Source organism: Coregonus lavaretus, assembly GCF_964263955.1.
Source record: "Coregonus lavaretus genome assembly, contig: HAP1_SCAFFOLD_2453, whole genome shotgun sequence".
Taxonomy (NCBI): domain Eukaryota; kingdom Metazoa; phylum Chordata; class Actinopteri; order Salmoniformes; family Salmonidae; genus Coregonus; species Coregonus lavaretus.
The window spans coordinates 38,429-51,130 of record NW_028159301.1 but is presented as its reverse complement, the minus strand read 5'-3'; the positions used below and the strand labels follow the sequence as shown (position 1 = coordinate 51,130).

Here is a 12,702-nt window from a genome sequence, read left to right as displayed (position 1 = left end):
ATGTTATTTCTCACCCATCCACACACAATACCCCATAATGAAAAAGATAAAACATGTTAGCAGAAAATGTTGCTACTTTTTTGAAAATGAAATACATAGATATCTCATTTACATAAGTATTCACATCCCTGAGTTAATACATGTTAGAATCACCTTCGGCAGCAATTAGCTTTGCACACCTGGCCTACCCGGATTGTACAATATTTGCACATTATTCTTCCCAGAAATTCTTTAAGCTCTGTCAAGTTGATTGTTGATCATTGCGAGACAGCTATTTTCAAGTCTTGCCATAGATTTTCAAGCCGATTTACAGCACCAGTCAAATGTTTTACAACACCTACTCATTCAAGGGTTTTTCTTTATTTTCACTATTTTCTAAATTGTAGAATAATAGTGAAGACATAAAAACTATGAAATAACACATATGGAATCATGTAGTAACCAAAAAAGTGTTAAACAACTCAAAATATATATTTTATATTTGAGATTCTTCAAAGTAGCCACCCTTTGCTTTGATGACAGCTTTACACACTCTCCACCAGCTTCACCTGGAATGCTTTTCCAACAGTCTTGAAGGAGTTCCCACATATGCTGAACACTTGTTGGCTGCTTTTCCTTCACTCTGCGTCGGACGAGAGGGATTTGCTCCAGACACTCGACAGGGCCAGTCATTCGCAGTAGAAAGAAAAGGAGATATCGCGGAAGGAGATCTGGGTGCTTGGTAAGGAGCCGGCGACGAGTGGCTAATCTGCCTTTGCCATCGATACTATTGGCCAATTTACAATCGCTTGATAATAAAGTGGACGAACTACAGGCACGAATATCCTACCAACGAGACAATTAAAAACTGTAATATCTTATGTTTCACCGAGTTGTGGATAAACGAAGACATGAATAACATACAGCTGGCGGGTTATACACTGTATCGGCAGGATAGAACAGCAGCCTCTGGTAAGACAAGGGGTGGCGGTCTATGTATATTTGTAAACATTTTTACATTTGCATTTTAGTCATTTAGCAGACGCTCTTATCCAGAGCGACTTACAGGAGCAATTAGGGTTAAGTGCCTTGCTTAAGGGCACATCGACAGATTTTTCACCTAGTCGGCTCGGGGATTAGAACCAGCGACCTTTCGGTTACTGGCACAACGCTCTTACCCACTAAGCTACCTGCCGCCCTAGCTGGTGCACGATATCTAAGGAAGTCTTGAGGTTTTGCCCGCCTGAGGTAGAGTATCTCATGATAAGCTATCTACCAAGAGAGTTTTCATCTATATTCTTCGTAGCTGTCTATTTACCACCACAAACCGTTGCAGGCACTAAGACCACACTCAATGAGCTGTATACGGCCATAAGCAAACAGGAAAACGCTCATCCAGAGGCGGCGCTCCTAGTGGCCGGGGACTTTAATGCAGGGAACCTTAAATCCGTTTTAACTCATTTCTACCAGCATGTTAAATGTGCAACCAGACGGAAAAAAACTCTAGACCACCTTTACTCCACACACAGAGACGCGTACAAAGCTCTCCCTCGCCCTCCATTTGGCAAATCTGACCATAATTCTATCCTCCTGATTCCTGCTTACAGATGAAGCAGATGCTAAGCTACAGGACTGTTTTGCTAGCACAGACTGGAATATGTTCCGGGATTCTTCTGATGGCATTGAGGAGTACACCACATCAGTCACTGGCTTCATCAATAAGTGCATCGATGACGTCGTCCCCACAGTGACTGTACGTACATACCCCAACCAGAAGCCATGGATTACAGGCAACATCCGCACTGAGCTAAAGGGTAGAGTTGCCGCTTTCAAGGAGCGGGACTCTAACCCGGAAGCTTATAAGAAATCCCGCTATGCCCTCCGACAAACAATCAAACAGGCAAAGCGTCAATACAGGACTAAGATCGAATCGTACTACACCGGCTCCGACACTCGTCGGATGTCGCAGGGCTTGCAAAATAGCTGCCCAGTGACACGAGCCTACCAGACGAGCTAAATTACTTCTATGCAGGTCAACATTCACAAGGCCGCAGGGCCAGACAGATTACCAGGACGTGTACTCCGAGCATGCCCTGACCAACTGGCAAGTGTCTTCACTGACATTTTCAACCTCTCCCTGTCTGAGTCTGTAATACCAACATGTTTCAAGCAGACCACCATAGTCCCTGTGCCCAAGAACACTAAGATAACCTGCCTAAATGACTACCGACCCGTAGCACTCACGTCTGTAGCCATGAAGTGCTTTGAAAGGCTGGTCATAGTTCACATCAACACCATTATCCCAGAAACCCTAGACCCACTCCAATTTGCATACCGCCCCAACAGATCCACAGATGATGTAATCTATTGTGCTCCACACTGCCCTTTCACACCTGGACAAAAGGAACACCTAAGTGAGAATGCTATTCATTGATTACAGCTCAGCGTTCAACACCATAGTGCCCTCAAAGCTCATCACTAAGCTAAGGACCCTGTGACTAAACACCTCCCTCTGCAACTGGATCCTGGACTTCCTGACGGGCCGCCCCCAGGTGGTAAGGGTAGGTAACAACACATCCGCCACGCTGATCCTCAACACGGGGGCCCCTCAGGGGTGCGTGCACATTCCCCTCCTGTACTCCCTGTTCACTCATGACTGCATGGCCAGGCACGACTCCAACACAATCACAAAGTTTGCCGATGACACAACAGTGGTAGGCCTGATCACCGACAAGACAGCCTATAGGGAGGTGGTCAGAGGCCTGGCAGTGTGGTGCCAGGACACCAACCTCTCCCTCAACGTGATCAAGACAAAGGAGATGATTGTGGACTACAGGAAAAAGAAGAGAACCGAGCAAGCCCCCATTCTCATCGACAGGGCTGTAGTGGAGCAGGTTGAAAGCTTCAAGTTCCTTGGTGTCCACATCACCAACAAACTAACATGGTCCAAGCACACCAAGACAGCCGTGAAGAGGGCACGACAAAACCTATTCCCCTAAGGAGACTGAAAAGATTTGGCATGGGTCCTCAGATCCTCAAAAGGTTCTACAGCTGCACCATCGAGAGCATCCTGACTGGTTGCATCACTGCCTGGTATGGCAACTGCTCAGCCTCCGACCACAAGGCACTACAGAGGGTAGTGCGTACAGCCCAGTAAATCACTGGGGCCAAGCTTCCTGCCATCCAGGACCTCTATACCAGGCGGTGTCAGAGGAAGGCCCTAAAAATTGTCAAAAACTCCAGCCACCCTAGTCATAGACTGTTCTCTCTGCTACCGCACGGCAAGCGGTACCGGCGCGCCAAGTCTAGGTCCAAGAGGCTTCTAAACAGCTTCTACCCCCAAGCCATAAGACTCCTGAACGTCTAATCAAATGGCTATCCAGACTATTCTTGGGGGTATTCTTTCTTAAAACTGCATTGTTGGTTAAGGGCTTGTAAGTAAGCATTTCACCTGTTGTATTCGGCGCATGTGACAAAAAATTGTTGATTTGAACTCATCCCAAACCATCTCAATTGGGTTGAGGTCGGGTGATTGCGGAGGCCAGGTCATCTGATGCAGCACTCCCATCACACTCCTTCTTGGTCAAATAGCCCTTACACAGCCTGGAGGTGTGTTGGTTCATTGTCCTGTTGAAAAACAAATGATAGTCCCACTAAGCACAACCAGATGGGATGGCGTATCGCTGCAGAATGCTGTGGTAGCCATGCTGGTTAAGTGTGCCTTAAATTCTAAATAAATCACAGACAGCGTCACCAGCAAAGCACCCCCACACCATCACAGCTCCTCCTCCTCCTCCTCCATGCTTCACGGTGGGAATCACACATGCGGAGATAATCCGTTCACCTACTCTGCGTCTCACAAAGACACGGCAGTTGGAACCAAAAATCTCAAATTTGGACTCATCAGACCAAAGGACAGATTTCCACCGGTCTAATGTCCATTGCTTGTTTTTCTTGGCCCAAGCAAGTCTCTTCTTCTTATTGGTGTCCTTCAGTAGTGGTTTCTTTGCAGCAATTCAACCATAAAGGCCTGATTCATGCAGTCTCCTCTGAACAGTTGATGTTGAGATGTGTCTGTTACTTGAACTCTGTGAAGCATTTATTTGGGCTGCAATTTCTGAGGCTGGTAACGCTAATGAATTTATCCTCTACAGCAGAGGTAACTCTGGGTTTCCTTTCCTATGACGGTCCTCATGAGAGCCAGTTTCATCATAGCGCTTGATGGTTTTTGTGACTGCACTTGGAGAAACTTTCAAAGTTCTTGAAATGTTCCGGATTGACTGACCTTCATGTCTTAAAGTAATGATGGACTGTCATTTCGCTTTGCTTATTTGAGCTGTTCTTGCCATAATATGGACTTGGTCTTTTACCAAATAGGACTATCTTCTGTATACCCCCCTACCTCGTCACAACACAACTGATTGGCTCAAACACAATAAGAAGGAAAGAAATTCCACAAATTAACTTTTAACAAGGCACACCTGTTAATTTAAATGCATTCCAGGTGACTACCTCATGAAGCTGGTTGAGAGAATGCCAAGAGTGTGCAAAGCTGTCATCAAGGCAAAGGGTGGCTACTTTGAAGAATCTCAAATATGAAATATATTTTGATTTGTTTAACACTTTTTTGGTTACAACATGATTCCATATGTGCTTTTTCATAGTTTTGATGTCTTCACTATTATTCTACAATGTGTAGATGTGTCCAAACTTTTGACTGGTACTGTAACTAGGCCACTCAGAACATTCAATATCATCTTTGTAAGCAACTCCAGCATATATTTGGCCTTGTGTTTTAGGTTGTTGTCCTGCTGAAAGGTGAATTTGTCTCCCAGTGTCTGTTGGAATGCAGACTGAACCAGGTTTTCCTCTAGGATTTTGCCTGTGGTTAGCTTTATTCCTTCTTTTTTTTTTATCCTAAAAAACTCCCTAGTCCTTGCCGATGACAAGCATACCCATAACATGATGAAGCCAACACCATGCTTGAAAATATGAAGAGTGGTACTCAGTGATGTGTTGTGCCCCAAACATAACGCTTGTATTCAGGACATAAAGTTATTTGCCACATTTTTTGCAATTCTACTTCAGTGCCTTTTTGCAAACAGGATCCATGTTTTGGAATATTTTTTTTTTCTGTACAGGCTTCCTTCTTTTCAATCTGTAATTCAGGTTAGTACTGTGGAGTAACTACAATGTTGTTGATCCATCTTCAGTTCTCTCCTATCACAGCCATTAAACTCTGGTAACTGTTTTAAAGTCACCATTGGCCTCCCTGTTGGGTACAGAAATCATTCTTAGCGCTATTATTACCCACAGAGCGAGTCCATGCAACTTATGTGACTTGTTAAGGACATTTTTACTCCTGAATTTATTTAGGCTTGACATAACAAAGGGATTGAATACTTATTGACTCAAGACATTTTAGCATTTCATTTTTAATTAATTTGTAAACATTTCGAATACCATATTTCCATTTTGACATATGGGATATTGTGTGTAGGCCAGTGACACAAAATCTCAATTTAATCCATTTTAAATTCAGGCTGTAAATCAACAAAAAGTCAATTTTTGATATTCACACCTCTATCCAACACAACACATTTAATTTAATGTCACTTTCTACTGTATAATAGAAAAGGCTACTGCAGAAAATATCTGATTTGCTCATATCAAAATGCCTACCTGTGATTGGGCAGGAGAAATGTAGCTAGTAAGGAATTTTAAATGCATAATGAACGGCATTTTCATTGTGGCATTAAGGGGAAAAACACACAATCTCCCTCCTTCCCTCACCCACACACTCAGGCTCACTCACTTATTACCAAGATTAGGCACCAAATTAAATTTAAGGAACACCAGAAAAAGCTATTCATTTTTATTCAGGTTTACTTAGAATTACATTGATTAGGCATATGCATCCTACCTTTGAAGCATCTCTTTGAGTAGGCTATCTATCCCATTTCAGTTTGTCCTGTGCCATCCAAATGTGCATAGCCAAGGTACCAGGTTGTTAGCTAGCTAGCCAGGTAACATGACTAAACAAGGTCGTTTGTTATCGAACCAAAAACTCAAGGTCCACGAGTAGTTTAAAACGGCCCATGACATGGTTTATACAATTAAATAAAAAGATCTATTCGCACTTCTCTATTATAGCTCAATGGGTAATACTTTGTGAGATTCTTTTTTTAAATTACAGATCTTCACGATTTATGTGGATTACTTATTTTGGATTCAAAACGGCAAATAGCGACGAAAAGTGACAAGTTTTCATCCCTGTAAAGGGATAGTTCAGGATTTTGGCCTTTTATCTACTTCTCCAGAGTCAGGTGAACTCGTGGATACCATTTTTATTTCTCTGCGTCCAGTATGCAGGACGTTAGAGGAAGTTTCCAAAGACTTCCAGTCTTTGCGCTAATCTAGTTGGCATTGGCTCACAAAAACGACCTCTAACTTCCTTCATACTGGACAAAGAGACATAAAAATGGTATCCACGAGTTCATCTGACTCTTGGGAAGTAAATATATGGCTTCATTGACAAAATCTCAAACTATCCCTTTAACCACAACAACCTCTTAGGCCTATGTCTCACACACACACGCAGATATCATTCTAGCCAAATGGTGACAGATCTGGCTGACACCTCCAGAGGTGGACATTGATGTATTGTGTCCTAGTAGGCTGTGCTACAACGGTAAATCACTTGACATAACATGGACGGATTTGAAGAATCTCATGGACGGATTTAAGACATGTTATAGGCAGGAAACAGAACACATTTCTAATAGGCAGGAAACAGAAAAAAATGTTTTGAAATGGCATGGTACTGGATGAACATGTCCGATAAAGAACACTAATCTTTGCTTTCTGTTTCAAAACATTTTGCAACAGAGTGCCACTGTGCCAACCCGGTGCCCTACTGAACATAACCCTGTAGCCTATACACCAAGCCCATGGGAGTATTTCCCCTATATGCACTAAATCGTGTTCGCACACTCCAGATACCTCTGCTGTCCGCTCAGATTATCTCACATCTGACTGACTCACATAATCCACTTTAATGAACAGAGATAATCCACTGATGATAAAAAGGGTATTGTTATGTTGTCTATTGTTGAGGACAGAGGGGTCAGCGATTGTTACAACGGCGTCAGTGTGTAGATTGGCTATTGATTAATTCACATGTAAAACGAATAGGATGTGTTTAATAACATGTACAAATAGGTGGGTTTAGTTCATGTATGTATTTTTGTCTGTAATGTATTTTTCGGTATGTGTCGTACCCCAGGAAGACTAGCTGTTGCCATTGGCGTCAGCTAATGGGGATCCCAATCAAATCTAAATATGAGTATGAAGGGGGCGGCGCACAATTGGCCCAGCGTCGTCCAGGGTAGGGGAGGGAATGGCCAGCAAGGATGTAGCTCAGTTGGTAGGGCATGGCGTTTGCAACGCCAGGGTTGTGGGTTCGATTCCCGGGGGGGGGGCAGTATGAAAAATAAAAAATGAATGTATGTACTCACTAACTGTAAGTCGCTCTGGATAAGAGCGTCTGCTAAATGACTAAAATGTAATGAAGACAGATATTCAATCACATGACAACGATCAACAATAAAAATATCATTACTGGGCAGTTTTTCTGTCTCACAAAGCCAAAATCACCTATATTTACTGTGTCGCATGGATACCTAGTTCTGATTGTGACTTTGTCAACAGAATCTGAGTTACGTTGACATTGTTGTTTGGGTCAGAAAAAACATCAGTCGTGCCTGGGTTCAGTGTGTTACAGACAAGCTAGGTACACAGGTTCGTTCTGTTAAACTCAGTAGCTAGCTAATAATATTTTGACAACATACTGTAGCTAGCTAACTACTTCACCGCGTGGCACTATTGTTTACAAAACGTATCTAGCAATACATTGGGAAAATAATGTGATTTACTAGACGGCTATCATTACGGATATAGTTAGTGTGGTAAGACAAAGTAACTAACATGCTAACGTTGGCTAGCTAGTTAGCGCTAGGCAATGCAATTTCAACGAATTGTATAGCCAGGCTACACAGACAATGTTGACAACTACAGAAATCCTTCCTAGCAGATTGTAACGGGATAACGTTAATGTGATGGTCCAATAGCCTTACAGGGTAGGTAACGTTACTGTTTGGCGTAGCAGAATTTTCAACCAACCTTAACTTGGCAATACTATACTATCTTCGTTCTCGATTCGGCCAAACATGTATCAAACAGTACATATCAGCACGGTTAATGGAGCATCACATTAGTCTGTTACAAGCTGCTAGCTACAGAAATACTACCTAGCTAGATATCTAACGGTAACGTTAGTTAGCTAGTTACTTTAGCCAACTCCATATCTACTAGATAGGAAGGCTAACTAGCTAGGTAGGTCATGACAAACGCGCAAACAGTCGATTGGATATAACTAGCTAACGTTACAATAACTAGCTATAACCTTGCTTAGTAGCTAACAAAATTAGTTAGCTTAGCTAGCTAACGTTACTAGCTAGCTTCCTGGCAGACCATCAACCGCGCTAGCTAGCCTGAGCTAGTTATCGGATGTTCGTCAAGCAAATACCATGTTTAATGTTTTGGATTTTATCCGGTGTTTACCTTGATGGACTGCAACATTGCAGCCGTGACCGTCACAGTATACGAGAGGGTTTTCTGCCCAGCCTCTCTCGTCTGAGCACACGCAGCAACCTCCAATCATCTCCTTCATATTATTCGCCAAGAATTCGTTGTCCGCTGCCAGGCACAGCTCGCCGGAGACCATCTACGTAGAAAGTGGACATACGAAGACAACAAAGATGAGCCGAAACCTTTGCAGAAGAGCCTCATCTACCCAGTGTGACAGCGCTTTAGGTCCCACTTGGCCGAAAGGTCATGTTTTAGTCGTGTTTACATTCCGTTTCGACACCGTATTTTTTCCACTTTAGTGTAGGCTACACACAGCGCGAGCGAGAAGAAGCGGCCCGTCAGGAAGTGGAAGTGCGTAAGCACGCACGGCGCGTGACAAGTCAGAAAGGATGGACATGATTGGCTCAGAGAGTGTTGCCAAAGTGTACGGCGCCATTTTGGCTCCATATGGACTTTTAAAACGAATGTGTTGTGAAGGAAACTGCTTGGAAACTTTGTAACGCTACAATGCGTGGTTGTTACAAATGCCGAATGACTATTGGCAACATTGTATCCATCAATATGAGGTATTTACAAATATGAATTACGTTATTATAGCAAAAACATGAATTACTATTACTCCATTGTTTATGTACGCTATTGTTGTCATCTGAGACTTTGTAAATAGCCTTTAGATGTAGCCAAGGCCTATTTAAACTCATGTTTAGAAAACCTAGACATCATTTTGCTCTCAAAGAATATAATGTCATTCATTGAGCACTAGGACATTGTAACTATGGAAATAAAATGCTATTTGCATATGAAAATGTCATGGTGGAAGTTTTTTCTTGGTTCCACACTCTATAGTAGCCTATGCACATCTGAGAGTGTGCCTTTACATTAGACCTTAATAAAACATAGACGTGTCTGTGCCACTGTCATTTCACTCTCTTTCTCTCGCTCTCTCTCTCTGTGTGTGTGTGTTGCAAAATGGAACAAGGAATATGCTCTCTGAGAGAGAAATGTGTGTGGAATTTCTCTGGCGTTCGAACGAGTATTACTCTCAAACATTGCTGCTTGAATTTTCAATTAGAGAAAAACTTGGAAGGCAATATAGGCCTAGCTACATAAACCATGAATAGAACTGAAATAATCTACACTTTGTATTGTGTATGTTTATTTTACTTATTTCTTTACTTGGTTTTTATTTATCTTTCCTATGTTTGGTCTTTAATTCTTGGAACACTCAACAGTTAGATTATGAGCTAAAAGAAAGCCCAAATAATCTATTAACTGTTATTTGTAAAGAACACATCTGGGCATATCAAATCAAGATTTGTTTTTGCTATTTTTATTTATATTAATGAACTCAATAAATTGCTTCCACTTTACACAATAAACGGAAACGTGAAATGCAAAAAGCACGCTTAAAAAAAAAAAAAAAAGCATTTCACTTTTGTTTTAAAATCTTGTAATGACATAATCTTGGTTAAATCATTCAGAGAAGCTGCATTGTGTAACATGCATGGGTTTATTTTGCAAGCGCATCTGCCAGCCGTTTGCGTCACTGTCCGCGAGCCCTCAGAAGTCTCCCGCACCCTCCCGGTTTGGTTTCCAGAGAAACGTAATGACTTGCCAATAATGCGCGAGAGCACACGAGCGTCCTCCATGTAATATGGAGAGCGAGATGTCCCCGGGAGGGGCTCCCTATTGTTGGCTTTAATTTCAAATTGCTCAAATGCTCCCGTCCACAAGGCACCGCAAAAAAACAGGGAGAAAAAGGGGACGAGGGGGAAAATAAAAAAGGAAAAACAGGGAATTGTGTGTGGCAGGGGAAAACCTATTAGAGTTGGCGAGAACAAAGGGAGGCGAGGGAGGGGGCAGCTGTCGGAGGGTTGGAGGCTACTGAAACACTGAAATAGCAAATGATTTTTACAACTTGCACTTGATTAAAGTCTAAGTCTGCCGGTACATGTGCTCTCTTCGTGCTCAGAGAGAAGAGGGCCCATGCATTGCCGAGAGAAAATTACCTCTGCACTGCTTCCTATTAAAATGTAGTGCCTCTATAACGGATTTACTAATGGAAACTACGGAGGTAATTTGTAGGCTTCTTTTTAGAGTGACCTACACTGCTGACAGGGGTCAATGTCAAATATATAGGCTGTTTTGAAGAAAACTCATATAGGCCTATAACAAACATAGGTCTAATATATCACATAGCCATGGTGATAATTAATGTTGCACAAAATAGTAGGCTAACCTTAGGCCAATGTTGCATGCACATGTGAAATTAAGTTGTGTAATTTCTTAGGCCTACACAACATTACAGTTACTTTTGTTCATGAGCCTATACAACTCAATAACTTTGGTAGCAAATTCCTAACTTGGAATTATTGGCTATATTTTAGGAAATTATTTTAAAATGTATTTTGTAATACCTTCTTGCATCAACATCAGATTAACTCACTCACACCATGTAAAATGTATTTGGGAGTTCCACAGCTTATATCACATGTTGTTTGTTGTGGACGTGGTTGGTGTTTGGGACATGGGGTTGAGCTCGTGAGCAGAGCTGATGACTGATTCACGAGACTTGCCGCTTTGCATTCGGCACAATAGGTAGCCTCATTCATGTTTCGCCCGGACCTGCCAGATTTGATCTCCACTGATGTAGTAGACATACACTTTAACGGTTAAATGGAGAGAGAGAGAGAGAGAGAGAGAGAGAGAGAGAGAGAGAGAGAGAGAGAGAGAGAGAGAGAGAGAGAGAGAGAGAGAGAGAGAGAGAGAGAGAGAGAGAGAGAGAGAGAGAGAGAGAGAGAGAGAGAGAGAGAGAGAGAGAGAGAGAGAGAGAGAGAGAGAGAGAGAGAGAGAGAGAGAGAGAGAGAGAGAGAGATCAGTGTCCCATCAGTGTTTTCGGACGCGGATCCAAAGTAATCTAAAAGTTGAAAAACTATTGTGATTGATGTCTTGGATTTAATATCAGATATTATATATTTCTCGGTCAAGTTTTGCACATATTTAGAATATTATGTATGATGAAGGCTATAGTATTTGTCAGGGTCAGGTCTTTCCCGTTTAGAACATCGACAACATAGCAGAAACAGTTCTCCTGTCTCCAAACTTCTGCCCCTGCCCCTGACAACGTGAAATGTAACCCTTTTAAATGGAGAAAAACTAGAAACGAATTTACCCCATTCACTCCAAAACAATGCCACTAACAAAATAAAGGGGCTGGAAGTAGAGGCCTAAGCGTTGTTGTTCACCAGTTTACTCCAATTGGGGAAGGGGTGGTGGGGTTGGAAAGTAATTAAGGGAAATATAATTTTAAAAAGGATATGTGTGTATGGATGTATGTATATATGGATGGATGTATATATGGATGGATGTATATATATGTGTGTGTGTATGTATGTGTGTATGTGTATGTGTGTATGTATGTATATATATATATGTATGTGTGTATATATTTGCGAGAAGAAAACATATGGGGAATTGGAAGTGATGCAGACAATTACATTGATGGAAGTTACAATCTATCTGAAATATTAAAGCTGATCTACCCCCTAAAAAATGTTTTATTCTAAAGGTTCTTCTTTCTTTTTACACTTGGCCTATATGTTTTTAACCGAATTAAGTAAACCACATAATTATAGCTTTCCTGTCTTTGTCGTTACACACCCCTTTTGTATCGCTTGTTACATTTCATTAACTGTACGTATTGGCCTATGCTCAATGATTGGGGTAAATATTGGGAGTGACAAAATAAAAAACACTTCTAAGAACATGTTTAATGTTGTGTGAAATAAATTGGGAAATTAGAAAATAATAAATATGCATATTGATAAGCTGCTTTCAACGTGTATTTTAATTGGAAAACGTTTGGTAGGCTGCTTTCAACGTGTATTTTAATTTGACAGCGTTTGGTAGGCTGCTTTCAACGTGTTTTTTATTTGGACAGCGTTCGGAAACCAGCACTGGGTGTTTTTATGGATGTGCATACCACTCCACTAAAGGCATTTGAAAAAACAATTTACTACCAATGGAATTGTTGTATTAAATATGTCCTCCTGTCCTCACACTTTGTCTTCCACT

The 12,702-nt window shown here is 41.7% G+C and overlaps 1 protein-coding gene across 1 annotated transcript in view; it reads right to left on the bottom strand.

The window, feature by feature from the left end:
- Positions 1 to 9,390, bottom strand: part of LOC311123049 (protein AF-10-like) — a gene marked incomplete at its 3' end in the record, with an annotated part of 35,071 nt that extends 25,681 nt beyond the window's left edge. Inside the window, exon 1 of the mRNA XM_084197336.1 lies at positions 8,602 to 9,390. Coding sequence (XP_084053462.1) covers positions 8,602 to 8,764 — 163 coding nt within the window. The remainder of the gene's footprint in view (positions 1 to 8,601) is intronic.
- Between the last annotated feature and the right edge of the window lie 3,312 nt (positions 9,391 to 12,702).